This window comes from Lates calcarifer, linkage group LG24, assembly GCF_001640805.2.
Source record: "Lates calcarifer isolate ASB-BC8 linkage group LG24, TLL_Latcal_v3, whole genome shotgun sequence".
In the NCBI taxonomy this organism is placed as follows: Eukaryota; Metazoa; Chordata; class Actinopteri; family Centropomidae; genus Lates; species Lates calcarifer.
The window spans coordinates 2642068-2660436 of record NC_066856.1 but is presented as its reverse complement, the minus strand read 5'-3'; the positions used below and the strand labels follow the sequence as shown (position 1 = coordinate 2660436).

General features: G+C 41.7%; 1 protein-coding gene across 1 annotated transcript in view; it reads right to left on the bottom strand.

The window, feature by feature from the left end:
• Positions 1-325: 325 nt before the first annotated feature.
• The window catches only part of LOC108898296 (partitioning defective 3 homolog), a 310889-nt gene continuing 292845 nt past the window's right edge, over positions 326-18369 (bottom strand). The window contains exons 24-26 of the mRNA XM_018698248.2: positions 16348-16468; positions 8438-8565; positions 326-3797 (exon numbers count right to left, since the gene is read on the bottom strand). Of these exons, the coding sequence (XP_018553764.1) occupies positions 3332-3797; positions 8438-8565; positions 16348-16468 (715 nt within the window). The 3' untranslated portion in view covers positions 326-3331. The remainder of the gene's footprint in view (positions 3798-8437; positions 8566-16347; positions 16469-18369) is intronic.

The window sequence follows — 18369 nt, the reverse complement described above, 5'->3', positions numbered from 1 at the left end:
AAGGAAAATTGCACTGTGCTTACATATTAGTCATCTTTTACCACTGTAGTACCATATTGTGGATAATAAAACACAATGAGGGATGGTCATAAAAATACAATGAAGCAATAACAATATATTTCTCATTTCTCCCAGGATTAAAAAAAAAAAAAAAAAAAATCCCCCGAAAAACAATAGCTTTATGGGAAGAATCCACATGTCACAGAGGCGGCGCACAAACATTAATTACACAACACAAATAATAAACATGTATTATGGGATATTATCAAATTTGCATATGAGGAGAAAAAACTCATTAGATACCGCAGCCTCTTGAACACCCCCCCCAAAACCCCCTTGATGATGAGACACATGAAGCACGGAGACATCAGTTAAAACAGCTGCTGCGTCAGAGTGGACCCCCTCAAACACAGACACACATACACACAGTCACTTTCATCCATAACAGACCAGACCCAACAATTCTGCCACCGAAAAACACAAACACGTCAGACTGACAGATGAGAAACATAAATGAAGAGAAAAAGAGACAGCAAGAGCGAAGCACAGCCTTGTTGGTAACCTCCTGTTTGTACTGCAGGCTCAGAGGAATAGTTGTGATTACTCCGTTGACTGAATCATCTGCAAGGTCAGGCCTCCCATCTTCTCTCCCTCCTACTCCTCTGCTCTTCTGCCACTCGGCAGCCAAGTGGTTCATATGGCTGCCAAGACATATTCATAGACATATTGGAGCATCCAGTTACTGGCAACGTTCACAGACACTTAAACACATGTCCACCTACACTAACACACACACTGGAAAATTAGCTGAAGAAACATACTAGTACTAGTACTGTATTTTACATACCCTTGTATATGTGAGGAAGCACATACAGAAACACGAACCATAGACCCTCTACCACAAAAATGCTATGAAATGTACTCCTAACTTATTCTAACCATTGTATGTCTAATTCTGGTCTTAATCCTAAACCCAGGACTCAGGAAATGGGCCAAAGACTGTTTAGAGTAGGTAACAAAAGGTGTATAATATACTGACTACATTTAATTTTTATTTAATTTAATAACTGAGTAGTAAAAAACATGGCATTGCAAGTCTGTAACTTCCAGTAAAAGTTCAGAGAAGTGGGTTTATGCTGTAATTAACCAGGTTCCAGTCATCTCTCCATGGTAAATTAATTTCTACATAATTGGGGTTGAGAATTTGAGACTCCTAATTTGTCTAGGAAGATTTTCATGGGCATGTGTATTTGTAACTGGGTGTCTAATCAGCTTTTTACATGTATGCATGTGCATGACAAAAATGTCAGACAGGGAAAGAATTCATGGGACACCCGGGTGCCGGAAAGATTGGTACACATAGTGATGCACTCTGTGTTCAAAATAAGTGAATCCCAGATCCAACTAAAACTAAACTGACACAAAGTAAGTTTTAGATGGTAAAGTAAAGTGATTTGTTTCACTAAACAATTTCCATCCATCCTTTATCTATACCGCTTATCTTAATGGTCGCAGGGAGGCTGGAGCCGGTCCCATCTGACACTGGGTGAGAGGCAGGGTACACCCGGGAGAAACTGCCAGTCGATTACAAGACCACTAAACAATTGTATTTTTACAATTTGTAAAACTGAAACGTATTTATCAAGAAGTAGCATAGTGTATTACTACAGGAGGTCAGGGTAGGGTAGAAAGATTACTCATCTGCTGCATGTATACATTTATTTATAGTGACCAGGTTTCTACAGTAACAGCATTCTCCACATGCCCACATAACTTGGTTTCTCTGAGAAACCAGCTTTCTTGACTGTGTGTAAACATACTGAAGGAAAAAACGGCCTCAAAACTCTGATCAAGCAAAAAAAGAAGTCAGGGTAGCTTCCTAACTTCCTCCTATCAATTACCAAACAAATAAAAAAACTATTTTAGCAATAACATCAACTTAGTCATCAACTGTGCCTTTCAAGGAAAATGTCATATTGTGAAAAGTGCTGTCACTAACAACTGAAGCTCAAATTCTTGTTCTTATAGGGACAGAAATACACACACATACACACACACACACACACTGGGTCATACATATACACTCTCACACACACTTTGAAAACTGCACCACTTAGTATTGACTGAACGACGAAAAAGCTCCCAAGTGGTTTTCTATCAATGGACATAATCACAACTGGAAAACAAAATCAGCTCTATTGTACCAGGCCTATGGATAGGCAGTCCCACACTGAGGCCACCCACTGCAGAGCCAATGTGGTTTCCCATGTAACCACCCTGATGAAATATTCAGCAAGGAACAGCTCAGACACCTAGGGGCCAACAGGCTTCGGTTACAGCCAAATCATTCTAAGCGAGGCCGGGGCCAGAGCCATGCCGGCAAGGTCGCTGTTTCTTACTCCTCGCCACACGACAACAAACACACACACAAAGGGGTGCATTCATTTTTAATGAGGTACATTAATTAATAACCCAGACGTGACCCCATTTATACTGCTGGATTCCCTGGGTGGGTAGGGCAGGGTAGGAGTAAAGGAGATCTAAAGCTGTTTTCCTCCACTGAGAGTGCCGTATGGTGAGGGTGACAATGTGAAGAGAAAAAACAGAGCTAAAGCAGCCAGCAGAGAGAAACAGAGAATTCAGGATTATCATATTAAATACAAGAGGGGTTTGGAAGGAGGACGCAGACTCAGGGTAGTGCTGTATCAGAAACCAAAAGGGACATTTCTCTGAACTGAGGGGGGTGAGCGGTCATGCCCAAAGCCCAAGCTCTGACTCCACAGTGCACACAAGCTGCTTAACCTCCACACTCTGTCACTACATGCCAACTCCTACCAACATGTACACACATGTACAGCAGTGCTTGACAAAGTCCCCTTGAACATGAGCAGCAAAGCATGATATCACAACTTAGATACTCACCAGGACCCAAGTGGGACAAAAGCATGCCTTGGCTGTGTCTTGTACTTGGGGTTATGATGTTTAGGTCAGACTGCTGTCAGATGTGACGATGTAGTGATGCCAATTGCCCTTTACTGTGATGTCAGTGCTACTGAATGTGTCAGAGCTGCAGATCATGAGCCAAGGTGAACCATCAATGGACTAGAAGGCACTTATACACATAGTTAGATGATTTTAACAGTGGACAATAGAAAAATCTAAAATCATTTCTTTTCTTTTCTTAAAAAGAATCATGGTTCATTTCATTTTTTTTTTAAATATTAACATTCTATATCAACAAACCCATGAAAGTCTCAGCATTTTATAAAAACAGACATATTGCCCTCTTTGTATTTTTCCCTACTAATGCTCCCTAGAATCAGTCCTCATCTCAAAAAATGTTCTCATTCCAGTTCCCTGTCACTGTCTCAGGAGTAAAACAGCCTCCCTTTTTCCGAACCCTGAAGCCTGCTGAGCTTGGCGAGCTGAGAAGGAGACGGGGGCACATCCTGTCTGTAGGGACCTTTGGATTGAGGTGGGGCCTGTGCTGGGGCAGAGCTAGGGGCCTGAGTGTGGTCTCTGTTTTGGTCATAGGTGCTGCCACTGGGGGTTTCTTGTGGGGGGGTGGCCTGGTCTTGTTGGCCTCCTGCTCTCTGCGTCTCTGCTCCTGCCTCAGCAGTTCCTGAGTCTCTAAGAGGACACGGGCATTGAAGCTAGAAGCTCCCAGGTAGCCGTTACGTGATCCCTGGCCACCAGAGTAGCGGGGGTTCTCCTTGGTTGCCTGGAATCCCTCTGCTGGCATGTACACCTTGTCCCATGAGTCCTGGGACACTGCGCTGGGGTTCTTGCGAGGTTGCCTAAACACACAGAGACAGGTAAAGAGGTCAGTCGTGCTGCTGAGTAAGTCACCTTAAACAGCACTTGAGTCTTAAGGGAAGCGCGGAGGATAACAGTTAACTCTGCACAGAAAGGATTGCTTTTTTCCTGTATTGGCCTGTGGGTCAGCACTATTGAAGGAGAATTGAAAAGAAACTGCACTTCAGCAGACAATGTGGCCATTTTCACATTTTGAGAGTTGAAAAAGGGATGTGGTTGTGGCGCTGAGTTAAAATACTGAAAGCAACATGAGTGGAGCAAAGAGGGATCTGTTATAGCCTGCTGCATGATTACACTGAATCCAGTGACATAAAGACTGAGACATGAAAGAGACAGGAAACAAACGGAGGAAGCCTGAAACGCCCACAGGACTATTAGTTCCACATTGTAAACAAGCACAAATGTTAAAACCTCCTTGAGAAAAATGGCTGCTTTCATCCATTTAACTCCTTTTTGGAGATGTAGACGGGTGCACTTACAGCACAGACAGAGTAATGGCAGGCCTCACGGCGTTATCCGCCTTCTACTCATCTTCAGTCTGCCTGCCAGGCCCTACACTGACAGGACGGCCCAAGATGCACAAATATTATCTCTCACACAAAAAACAAACCCACATACATGCCTTCCGCCACACATGGACCCCTTTAAAGATATTGGCCCCAGAAAGCCGCCGCTATGAACTGCCAGGTTTTTGGGTAAAGCGTTAAGCCTGCTCCTCCATTATTAGGATCCATTACGGCCGACGTGCGATGGAAGACCTGTGACAGTGTCTTTTGCGTCAGGGGTGCTAAGAGAAATCTCATTCACACCTCACTGACCCACTGTGTGCTCAAATGGCTTTTGAGTTCACGGTGCACAAGGCTGCAGATGGAGACGGGGGCCCGGCATGCTTTCAGGCTAGAATGCCTGCATTTCTTATCTGGCCGAGTTTCATTCCTCAGAGGCTGAGAGGAACAAAAGACAGAAGGGGCTATTTATTGTTCAAAGAACTTGTGTTTCTGACAAACTAATTTGTTTTCTCTAAAACTGAAACCTTAAGATGAGGTAAATGGATCAGATTTCTTATTTTGTCTGTACTGTGATGGAGCCTGACAGAGAGAAAATGACTTAGATGATTTATATGACTGAACCAAAAGTAAAAACTATAAATTCTCCAAAGCTTGATTTATAGTTGATAGTTGACATGAAGGGATTACACCATAGCTACAGAGACTATGCAAATAGCTGCTGACGCTATGCAGTAGCTGATGTGCACCTCCTCAAAAATGTAGCCACAGGTTTGGGTTACAGCAACTGCATACACACCTCATAGGGATCATAAGAACTGTGATTGGTTGTCTGTGTTTTCTCCTACAAGTATCTGATGGCCCCATATATATTATAACAAGCACAGCCCCTTGTTAGAAAGCAAATAAAAAAAAAATGTGGACAGTTACTGTTAAGAACATAATTAGAGCAGAACACAGCTTGATCCTGTACAAGACTGTACATGTAGCACTGCAGTGGTGATGGGAGCAATGGGTCAAAACTATGTTGCAGATATCCACATTATGGCAGAACTCCCAACGTTCTTACATCAGTTGCACAGTAAAATGTATATTACTGTATTTTCCTCTTCTTTCTCGGTACTTAAACTTTCCCTTCCCTTCCCATTTTTGTTTCTCTATGTCTAATTTACCCAAGTAATTCTAAAGAAAACCCCATAGTTGCAGCATTACTAATGGAAGCCCTTGTGGTCCACAGTATGAAAGGGAAGGGGAAGAACTGAAGCACATGGCATTGTAATGTCAGTATGTGGACCTTTGTGAGCTTAAGTCTACATTTATGCATGCGTGGAAAAATGTATATGTATTTATGTTCTGTACATGTCTAACACAAATACATTCTGTTGTTCCACTCTTAGTATGTGTGCATGCATACATGCATGTAGAGTGTGTAAGTATGAGGGTAATTGGCGGAGGGACAGCTGTAGGGACAGACTGCAGAGAGAGCCCCACCACATGCTCCATATCTGGGTTTCGTTGTCTGGGCGAGTGGCCATGCATTTACACCCCGGTTTGGCTTACAGAGCAGCCAGCACTGGCTCATGAGGGAGCTGCTTATTTAGAAATGCAGGACGCCTGTTGCACAAGGCAGCGATCCGCAATTCCAGAATGACCTTTTAGTTTTTAAAGTAGATAAGAGAAGGAAGATTTAAAGAGAAAAGTCTTTGGCGGCAATGAGAAGAGAGCAGAAATGGCATTGTTCCACAGGAATGCAGTCGTGATTGATGCGTCGGGGGGAGCTCGTTCTCTTATCACTTCTACTTCTGCGCCAGAATATGTCACAAAGTAGATTAGTTACATTTACAGAGGGACGGGATGGGAAAATACATCATGCCAAAGAGTGGGGTAAATTTAGAATGACAGAATATAACAAACAAAGCCAGAAGTTGGCTTGCAGAGAAATTTGTGGCGGCTGTGTGTTTCTTTAAAACAGCTGGGAAGAATCAGAGTTTATGAGAAGTAGGAGAAAGCACACACAACACATTCTCAGATACAAAATGATTAGGGGGAAAAAACCAAATGCATGCAACGGGCAATGGAACAATCATTTTGATATTATACAAATAAACTGTCAACAAACCTGGAATAATGTTTTCTTTATAGTGTGGAACAATGTTATTTTGGCTGAGGAACACCAGAGCTCCATGGGTATATAGGGGGAGCTACTGGCAGTTCACTCAGGCCACAGTTAAGAACCTTATCTTGACCACATTCATGTGTGTGTTTGTGTGTATTTTTGTGTGTGAGTGCGTCTCTTTCGGGCTAATCAGTGGTCTCTCTTTCCTACTAACACACTCGTTCCTCTCCCGGCCCCTCTCGCCCTCCACAGCCTGTCACCGCTAATCCTGCTCCGACAACAAGCCTTCATTAGCGCTCACAGTCCAGACAGCGAGCTAAGCCTGGCCGTCATCAGATAACCAGCTACCATGGCTTCTTCTGGAAGCTCTTTGGGAAGGAGTTTTTTGTGGGGGGTGTCCCCTTTCGGCTGAACGGCTCCACTGCTCAGGCTTCCTGTTTTGGAAGAGAACGGCAGGATGAAGGGGTTCCAAAAGAGAGGTGGTTGGAGTTAGAGGGAATTGTGGTTATTAATCTGGGGATGTAAGACTTCAGCTCTTTAATGAGGAGCCATGCAAGACACAAGCTCTAAAAAGGCTTAGCCAGGGTCAAATGTCGAGCCTGAGCTCATGCGACTCTTTGCTAAAAGACGCTATGAGATTATGAGAGGAATGCTTATCAAAGGCCATCCGCGGCTGGCTTTTTGGTCGGCCAGACGGACTTTCCCAAGAGAAGCAACTCACTGAGAGGGGAGGGCTGGAGGCAACTGTCACATCACATGAGATGCCAGCAGATAAGACCTATGAGGGGAATATCTAGATTGGTCTGGTTTATACAGACCACATTGATCATGGGTCCATGTGGATCACAAATCCATAGCCTCAGACATGAACATGTTTTAATCGACCTGAGACTATTCAGAGACAGCAGTGCAAAAGAGGATAGCTATGAAGAAATGACTGATGCTGTTTGTGGAGGCAGAGAATGAAATCACAGGAGAGCAGACTTACTCTGGCCACGAGAATGAAATGACCACACACACACACATGCACGCATATACACACATTAAGTGCTCTCTTTGTTTAAATTGGCAAAGCAGCAAAACTTAAATACATCAGGCTTCACTTTCAGCATTTTAGAACATAAGGTACATTTCTAAATTGATTTTTACTAACTCTAAATCCCTGTGTTAGTCAGTCAAAGTGTAGAACTACTGTTAGTGACTTTTTCTTTAAACATGTAAAGCTTCAAATGTGGAAATTTTTCCCCAGCAGCGGCTGGCTTTGCAATTTGCATTGACTAAAGTGTGATTAGAGAGCTTCAGAGGATTGGTAAAGACACTTTACAGAGCGATGGCAGGAAATGCAAATACTGATACTAAACTCCTTTCCCCCCAAGGCCTCCAGATGTAAGATATGGTAAGCTTTATTGGCATCTCTTTGACAAATATGCAAAAGAATCGAAACAGGAAGACAGAGAAGATAAAAAGCAGCAGTTGTAGCTCTGAACTCAGGCTGTGTAAGGCGAGAGATTGCCAAGAGAAAATTCCTTTTAAAAGCATGATATTAGAACTGTTACTCATAAAGGAAGTGTTTTGGGGGGGTGGAGGGTGGGGGTTGTTCATGCCTGTGACAAAGTCACCACTTCCTCAGGGTCAACATTGACTTAATGAAGTTGAATATCAGTCAAATAATTCCAAGCGATCACATTAAATGATTTCATTCAAAGAGTTTTGCTAAGAATCATTTAAATGTCTGGAGATGAGTTGAGAGTGGCTTTGTGGTGATTGACTTTGTAGCCACAGCGATATGCTACAGAAAGTGTGGAGAAAAAAGGGTAAAGGCACAAATATGAGGAAAAGAAATTGATGGAAATCGAAAAAGTCAAATGAAGAGGTTGAGAAAGGGCAGGACGAACGTGATAAGTCACAGACTGGGCAGGGAGAGAAAGAGAGAGAGCGAGACAGAGACAGACTAGCAGACAGATGGAATAAAGAAGGGAGAGGAGGAAGGATGTCTCACCGTGGCAGGGAGCTGTACTGTCTCTGTGCTTGTTGGAAACCATCTCTGTCCTCTTGCTGCTGCTTCTGAACCTGAGTCTCAACTGTTACAGAATGACGTCCACTCTGTGTCTCTGTCCCGTTGCTCGCCTGTAACATCCACCAAATGAAACAAGACAAGATACACGCAGTTATGACAAAGTAACACACACATAAAGCCAAATATTTCTGACCTTAGAGGCAGTGGTTACCTCTAAACCAAAGCATGCTTATTTGCACACACACACACACTTAGATGATGGAATATGTGTCCCTCAGCAGCAGGTGGTTTGATAGTGTGATGCCTCCTGTGTGTTGGGCTGCCCTCAGGGAACAGGTTGTTAGTGGGTGTGATTCCATGATGACAATGGCACTGAAAAATGCACCTGTGACACTGGATTAAAAGTCCCTGGTAAACTTGTTACCACCAAGATATGATCTTTCTATCAATTACAAATCCTTGGTTTACTAGAATGTCAGACAACACACTGTACTAGATTTTCATAGTGGGGAATAATTGTAACTATATGTCAGTGTCAGCAATATCAAAAAACAACAAAAAAACCATACTGACCCAAAACATTTAAAAATGTTTTTTAGTTTTTTTTTTTTTTTTTTTTTTTTTTTCCCTGGAAAAATGGGGAAACATTATTATTATCATCATGCAGGATAATCCAAGTCTCAGGTGTAGTGATCATGTTACAAATACTTTATAATTACTCAAAATCCATTTCTCATTATTGCACTTCTCAATCAAACTACAGAGTGGACGCATCATTGTCGGGTCTTATTTTTTAGTAATTCCATTTGATGAATCGGTTTCTGTTGATTGAGCTTTTGCGACCAGTCTCATATGTCTGAGTACAAATAACACAACTATACACTTTCACATTGTGTGTAGTGCATACGTCAATCCTTTCCATGCAGTTTAGGTTAAAATGGTTGGGTTTACGGTCTCAAACAGTGCTCTCTAGTGCATGCATTTTGAAACTGTTGTTGTTTGTCTGTTCAGCTGTAGTGGCTATCACTACTCATGCTAATGAGTATTCTATTCTTTTCTTTAAAAAAATCCCCAGAGAGACATTGGTGTAAAAGCAGATTTAAAAGCTTAATCTAAATGTATGTAACAAATCTTTTAATCCACACAAGTATGCACCTCTGTTATACTGAAGATAAAAACTATAGATGAGTATGACCAGACAATGCTTCATTCCACTGATGTGTGTGTGACTCGACTACACATCACTAACCTGTACCAGTGTGTATGTGTTTGTTATCTGATCATCGGCGAGGTTGACATGGAGATATCATCTCCCTCAACACCAGCGCACTGCTAACGAGCTGGCTGATGAAAGAACATGACAAGCCAATTAAACAGAGGCGAGCTGAGGAGGTGTCATGAGTGTGGCTTGACCAAGTGTCAGTTTTCATGAGGCTCGTGCGGTAATGTGGTAGGCAGGTGAAGGTGTGGATGGTTGTAGTGCATAAATTGCTGCTTAATTAAATATCAACCAATCATTTTCACTATTTTACTGGCCTGAGTTTTAAAACAGAACCTCTGAAGAATCTGAGTTTTGTATCTTTGGGAAAAAGATTTTTTAAAACATTGAAAATCTATGTGTATGTGTTTGTTTGTGAGGCTAGTGGCAGAAGAGGGGTAATAGAGCATGACAGAATGGATTGATGGGGTAAAGGTGTGTTGGCATATGGAGACGCTGTCAGCAAAAATGTCTTTTTGGAAACATCTTGTGTTCTTGAAATGGCTGCTTTCCTTCTCACTTGGACAGCTGCAATAACAGTGCAATTACATTTCACTCAGCGTCAATAGCAAGTCCTTTCTCAAGCTCTCCAAGTCCTAAAAACATAACAGTATTCCATGTGGGTGAAGTGAATTGGACTCATATGTTTCAGGTTTCGTTGCAACAACATGTTTCCTCAGTTCAGAGAGTGTAGCGCACATAAACGAATATCAGATGAACTGTAAGGGAAATGGAGAAATTATTTTACTGGGGCCAAATGGGGTGGTGAGAAAATAATTAGTCACGCACACTTTAAGTTTTTAATGTGATCTGAAAGGAAGTGGTGAAGAATCCGGAGGTGCCTGACGTTTCGGTTTAAAACTGAAGGGTTGAGGTGGATGACACCATGCCAAGAGAAATGCATGAGAAATAGCCAGGAGAGAAAATCAGTCAGTGTAATGGCATTATCCAGGGAAGGAGAATCAGATTATTCCATGTTAGGCCTGGAATACAATGCCATATAAAACATGACATTTGTTGAAATCGAATCAAAGAGACGTCCGTGTTCGTTTTTATCCAATAATGTGAAAAATGATGTCAATACGGTACACTTTTATCCCTCCCTTGTTTCCTTGGTGGTGTCACAGACAAAGCAGGGAGAAAAAAAGAATTCTCCACCTGTTTAAACATAGGAGCATTCACAGACGGTGAGCCAGGAGGGGGACGTAATTATGAAAATTATTTGCAGCTATCAAAAATCCGGAACCAGGAAAGCAGCTGGGGGGGGGGGGGGACTGAGCTTTAAAAGTTCAAAACATAAGCAAGACAGCCAGGGTGTAATATTTCTTGGTTCAGAGTTGGTCACAGACCTTTTAGATATCAAAGCAGGTTGCTGTGATGGGTCAGCACTAACATATGGCTTTACCGCCCACATCTCTCATGATGCTATGTTTGTAGGCCACCACATAGGGAACAGTTTTAAAAGAGCAGCCGTGCTGTACACAAACAGACATATGGAAGACATTTAAGTTGCTAATGGGCAGACAGAATGAGAAGAAAGTGAGAGAATGGTAGTGAAACACCACATCCTGACAAAAGCCCAGCTGGATAATGATTCTCTCTTAAAGTCCTCGCGACGACCCAATTCCACCAATTTATTATAAGCGAGCCCAGTCCATTTGTGGTTGCTAGGGTGTGTAGCTCTGGGCAGAGTATCCATCTGAGAGCAAGCAGTGTGGTCTGCCATTTCCCGGTCTCTGGCCCAGGAAACCATGCTGAATGGGAGGTTGGATTGGTTATCTCCATATCAGTTAAGGACTCCACAGCATGCATGAAAAGGCAGAACAAAATGTTGTAGTCTCTTTTTTGTGGTGAAGATATCTGTGTGGATGAATGTGTGAAATGCAGGTAATCATTGTTCTTGCTCTGTATATGCTATCTGGAAATTGTAGTAGGTAGGAATACATACATCTGTGTATATGCATGCTTTGGAGTGCAGATGTGTGTTTTATCTGTGATTTAGCAGGTTTGAACAGTATTACATTCTATTTGCTATGAAAAAAATCTATTCCACACTCACAACAATAATTGTCTAACTATGAGGTGTTGTCCAAATATGTTAGCAAGTCCTATTTCTTATGGCATTTGTAATCATGAGATCAGTAAACCATCCTTACTAGTAGCTAGCCTGCTAGTTATATATGCAGCTTTGACAGCTAGCATTAGCATAGCAGAGCAAACTGAGAGGAAGCTTGACAAAAGATCAATTAAAATCAACCAAATCAACATAAGCAATTATGACTGAGAAATACAGTGAGGCAGATTTAGTTTTGATGATTGAGATGGTAGCAAGAAGATGATAAAAAAAGTCCAAGATGCATCTCAAAGAAAAAGAGAATCCTCAGAGCACAATGGGAAAAAAAACAAGACAAAAAAAAATCAAAACAAATCAAGACAGACTAGGGCATTTATCTGCTGCTTTCTAGGTTATGTTATGGTCCAGAGTCACCTATCTTGTAAGCATAACAATATGCATGAAAATGTGAGAAAATCTCTTTAATGATTCTTGCTGTTATCAACATTATTTTGTGTTGTACCTCTCTAGCACAGTGCTAAAAGTTTAGCTATAGCCCTGCTTTGCTGTAACACTCTATGTATTGTGTGACTGACTGCAGCCAGGGGCTCACATACTGTCATGGCACCCAGCTATGTTGCCTTAACTCCAACCCTTAGCCCCTGAGGAGTCAAGTGACTGCATCTAAAAGTGGCTTATTCTTCACATGATCACATAGGAAAGTGAGTTCACTATCACAATCAAACACCCACCAACATGAATGCAAAATTCTGAGGAACTGGAGTTTATATAAACATAACAAATGCTTGTAGACACATGTATCCTGGTAGCAGGAGATTGAGCGATAATAAAATCAAAAGAATTCACATAAATAAAGGCTTTACAAGCTGCTGTTGGTGTGTTTGATCCAAGGTACCAGCATGGCGCTCAGACTCGTCTGTGTGGTCATGCTCATTGGAGCTCCAACCCAACAGCACAAACTGATTTTATTGCCCCAGACAGAGAGCGAGAGAGAAAAAGGCAACTCTTTGGAAAATACATAGCACTTTATGATGAACATCTGGAAATCCCCTCTCGCAGAGCAGCAGAGCAGGAGGGAGAGAAAACATGCCAGCTCTAATTGTGTATGTTGGCTTGGGGCTACATGATAGACACGGCTTCTTGTGTCCTAGTCATTATTCCATTAAGGAGGAGCTGGGGTTCGAGGACTGACCTCAGCATTGTCATTACAGGTGTACAATGCAGACATACCTGAGCTCAGTCTCCAACACCCCAGAGATAAGCTGGGGTCAAACCCACAAAGAGGGAGCCTCACACCTCATGCTGCTTCATGTGCTCCCTCTGTACCTGTTCCTCATTATGATGATCATTGTTTTGTACATTGTCTGTTTTTTCCACTAAAAGTGAAACATTTTTCAGAGGTAACATTTAACTCTTATTAATTCCTGAAACATAGAAATATCAGTGTCACTTCAGGGTTCATTCAGTAGCTGTTGTGCAGCTTAACATTTTGAAATCTGGACATCTACATACCTGTGTAGAATCCATCTGCTAATAGATGTCATAAGCTACTACATGAACCCTGTGGTGATACTGTTTTGTCAATATTTCTTTAATCCCTAATATCTGGATAAGTGATTGAGAAAATCTGAGCTGGTGCTGTTTGTTTTTATAAGACATACACAACACAAATAAGACGACAGTCAGCTGCTCGTTCTGGCCTCCACTGCCGATGTGTGTGGAAACCATTACGATGTAACCTTGAGTACTCAGGGACAACGTGCATCAAAGTGCAATTCTGCAGATTTTGATGTGGGAGGCATTTAACTGCCTTCTTGAGCAACTTGCCTTTCCCTGGTTACACTCACTTTTCACTGAATGTTTCGATTTACAAAAATTGGAGGTCATGGAGGTCACGGAGGTTTCGCTTTCATCACTGTGGACAACATTCAGCATTGACTCAGAATGAAATTCACAGTAAAAAAGTGAGAGATATCATTTTCTGTACACAACGTAGCTGTAACAGGTTATAACAGAACTCAGCTCCAAGGTTGTGTTTTTCAGTGTAGGTCAAATCTCTTTCTAAAAATGTTACTGACGTCGCAAATGCATCCACCTACACTGATGAAACCCACAGCTGAAGATTTCATTCTCTGAAAGTTTTCATTTTCATATTCATGTGAAGTGAAGAATAACAATGTATTCCTTTTTTTCCTCCAACACATTTAATGTGTCACCTCATCTTTTTCTTTTTTTCCATACTTTTCCTTGGTTTTTATTTAAATGCTTGCCCCATCTGTCTAAAATAGAGTCATATCATTTTTACTTTTGGATGACACAGAGACAGGATTTCCCTTGAGTTCATCTAATCAGTGTCAACACATAACATGGGTATAGCTGTATCTTTCCTAACAAGCTCTGCCATTGTGGATCCTTGCTCACAGAACTAAAATAACATGAAAGAGGGCTAATAAAATAGACTTCAATACTCTGGGGCTGGGCCTGTATCTTCTTACCAGTGGAATAGCAGGAGTATGCTCAACAATGTCAACAATCACAAGCAATTAGGAGCTCAGAGGCTCAGAGAGAAAGACAGACTGCTCAGCGCTGAACAAACAGTTAACATCTCATTTTGACAGTGAGAATGAGAAGAGAGAGAGAGAGAGAGAGAGATTAGGAAAACAGTGGAGTAAGATGTCCGCTTTTTTGATTTTCAACCATCAGTAGGACTAACACTGAAGCTAATCCAGAGCAAATAAAGTCAGTGTTTCTATGTGCAGGAACATGGCAGGGAATATGCTGTTAAGTCTAAAAAGTCAGAAAAAAAGGGAGATGCCTGCCATTCTAAAAGCAATTTAATTGACAAACTGACACTGATGATTCTCCAGAAAATTGGATGCCAAATATTTGTACTTTCAAGACCTGACATCGTGACCCATAATTTAGAAAACAGCTCCACTTAGTGCAGTGATTAGCCATTTCCCCCTCTATGACCAGGTCAGAAAGGTCACATGTCAAAAAAAGCTATGTCTATCTCAAGCCATTACACTGTGCAAATATACAATTATTTGGCCTCTAATTTGTTCCCGCTTGAGTTTGGCTCTATTCTTTAAAATAAAGAGGATGTACGATCCTATATGAAGTGTCAACTGATGAGTTCTATCACATTGGACAAACCCGCACAGTAAATAGTGGAACTGCATGTTAAGATCATCAGTGATGGGGTATGTGGAAAAATGAAATGAAGTGTTCCTTTACTTAAACTCCAGGCACAGTTGAACTTTTCATGCACAGCAGGGAGGGATACCAGATCAAGCCCGAATGAATTAACAAAGGAATTAACTTGATGACAATTTTCCAATTATGAGGAGTAAATCCCATTGTTGTTACAGATCAATCATGGAAGTGGGGAATGGCTTTAAAAAACTCCTCTAAAATTTTAATTTAAATTTTCTAATTTAAAAATCCCTTTAATCAAGTCTGATGAAAATTAAAATGAAAGTGTGCCTCACTGTCATCAAATTCTTTGCCCTTACTTTGCCTCAAAGTCCTGAATAGTCACTTGTCATCAAATGTTTCTCTCATTCATCTTCTCTCTGCCTTCTTGCTATAAGTGTGTAATATTTCCAAGATAGAAAGAGCACAGACAGAGATGAGTAATTAGCAATTTGTTCCCAAGGTTGGTCCTTAAAAATACAAATTAGAAATAGTTTTAGTGATAAACGTCAGATACTTTGGCTGAATTACAACACCAACGATCCAAAAGGATGACAGTGCTAGACAATTCAGGCACTTCATGCAACTGGTGAATATTGGTTTAAACCCAACCGGTCGAGGCAGATGGCCGCCCACCCTGAGTCTGGTTCTGCTTGAGGTTTCTGCCTCTCACTTGCCACTGTCACCTAGTGCTGCTCATGGTGGGATCTGTTGGGTCTCTCTCTGTAAATTTTATAAGATAAAGAGCACAGTCTAGACCTGCTCTATATGTACAGTGCCTCGAGTTAACTTGATGTTGTTCTGGGCTTTGTCCTATGTTATATGAATTATTGTTAACTTCACAGTTAACATTGTTATTGTTAGTCCAAACACTACTAGATAGATAGAGATACTGTATATAACTAAATATCTTCTCCTGGGAACGGTTAAAGAAGAAAATTGTGTTTTTTTCTCTGACTTTGTATCACTGACATCAGTCAGAATGAATAACATTTACTGGAACATTTTCATCTGCTGTGTATTTGATCAAATGAACTGGGTAACAGCGATAATCATGAAGAGAGGAATAACTAAAGATATCGTTTCTACAGATACTGAAATATTGATTTCTTAATGCTTGTTGCTAAAAAGCAAGCTCTGACTGAAGTAAGGTTGAGACACAAGTAAAACACAAATAAGATTCTCTTCACTGATTCCCAAGTTCTGCAAGCAGCTGGTGGCTCTGGAGATAATCTGAGTGTCCAGTGGTGCATAAGGGGGAATTACTATTGGAGCTTTCAGCGCAGGGAATTTTGAAGTAAGTGTTTCTGGGTCTATGTAGCTCAGCGCCGCTCTGATGGAGCATGGCTTCTATTGCACACTCACCCAGGACTGGTCGAAACTGTAGGTGTGCCGATGGTCCTCGAGGTCCTCCTCCTGTTTGGCCTGCTGGAACTCATGCCTCAGCCTTTGTATCCGGTCGTGGTTACTGGGAGCCATCTGACTGCTGGGGAAGAAAGAAACAGGAGGTGAGATAGTGGGACTGCTTGTTTTGAATGATAGCACACGGAGCGGTTATTTGGAGTTCATTTTTCAGCAAGCCCTCGCTCTGAAGTAACACCTGCCAAATTGCTTTAGCTAGCATGTTGTTACAGATGCTTTTTCATATTTTAATAATTCACTTGACCACCCTAACACCCCTCTAAATTGTGTGGAGGATCCCTTGATCTGACAGTCATGATTCCCTTTTGCATACCTGACTGACACCTCTACGTGCTTTTTCTTCCTACCCTCCCTCTTTCTATCCATTGCTCCTTAACATCCCTATAACTGAAAGTGTCCCCCGTGCACCATTGTGAGTGATGCATGTCCCTTTTAGACTGTAGGAGAATGTTGGCCTTTTATGGTACGCAGTCATTAAACACTGTGGAAAACCCTCATTTACATCCCCTTCATTAAAGGGCTTTGAGGGGCCTGTCAATAGGAATCAATAGCCTTCCTTCAGCTTAATCAGGCTCTCCTTTTATCAGCAGCTACAGAGGCAGCACATGACAAAATGCATAATTGTGATGAGACAACCAGTGTGATAATAGGCCTGCATTTATGCATACCACAGGGATGAAAGTGACCAAAGGTTAGGAATTTGTGCTTGGAGGGGATGGGAGCTCGGGGACGCAGGGAGTGGGATGGAAGGAAAGGGAGATAAAGGTAGGAGGGGAGTTCTGGGGTATGGTGCTGAGTGAAAAAGGGAAAGGTTAATCAAGAGCATGTGAGAGAAGGGAAAGAAACAAAGTCAGCCAAGATGAAGTAACTGAAATTGCCAACAAGACAAAGCAGAAAACTACAGGCAGACAAAATGAGGAGCGAGGGGATACAAAGCTAAAAACATTGTCAAAATGGACACTTGACACAAGGACCTGTCACCCTGTCACTGTGTGTGTCTGTGTGTGTGTCCTCCAGAGTAGCACTTACAGGTGGCATGCCAGCAGTGGAAGTGATTGCTTATTTGGGCCCAGTGGATTCTGGGTGCAATTATGGTGATAATTGCAGATTAGAATGAGCACATCCTTCTGATGATAATGGGCACTAGGACATGCTGCCAATCAAGCTTCATTAAAAGCACAGTAAATAGCAGCTCATAAAGGATGCACGGATCCCAGTGTGTGCCCCTGAGTAGCACTTGCCGAGACGCGGTTATCGTGTTATTCGTATTGCCTGATCAAAATCAATTGTATTAGTTATACTCCATTTGATTCCTATAGCTTTATGTGTGTGGGAGTGCAGGGAGCATACATTAGGCCTTTCATCTGGATGTGGGCAATTAAGTGGCTCACTGGGGTGTGAGGTGACTTATGCTTTTAGGGTGTTGGGAGATGGTGATGTCCTTCTATTACTCTTCATTACAAAATCAGCGTTCCCTTTATATTTGCATGAAATTGCTTAAATAGCACATGCGATGTTAAAAAAATGTAATTACATAATTGAGGTCTACAAACTGAAGAACTACATAGGCTATATGTACAAATCTATTACAGCTCTTATCGGCTCATAAAAGAGGAGATTCCCCAAAGTTTTTTTCTTAATTTTAAGTACAAAAGTAGCACGTGAGTTATGTGAAAGCATTATCAGCTTCAACAGGAGCAGTTTACATGCACATAAGGCACACCAGTTTAGTTTAATCTGTTTGAGAATGCAAAAAACATCACTGCACCCAAAGGTTTCCCTAAAGATGTGTTTGAAAGTGCGTGTGCCTTAGCTGCACTGCACACACACACACACACACACACAGCACGCATGAAAAATAAAAACACATTTACAATTCTGAATTAATTTGCTTCATTTTTCTTATTGCTAATACATATGCTGAAATATAGTACATGCCATCACCCCTGCTTGTTGAGAGAGAGG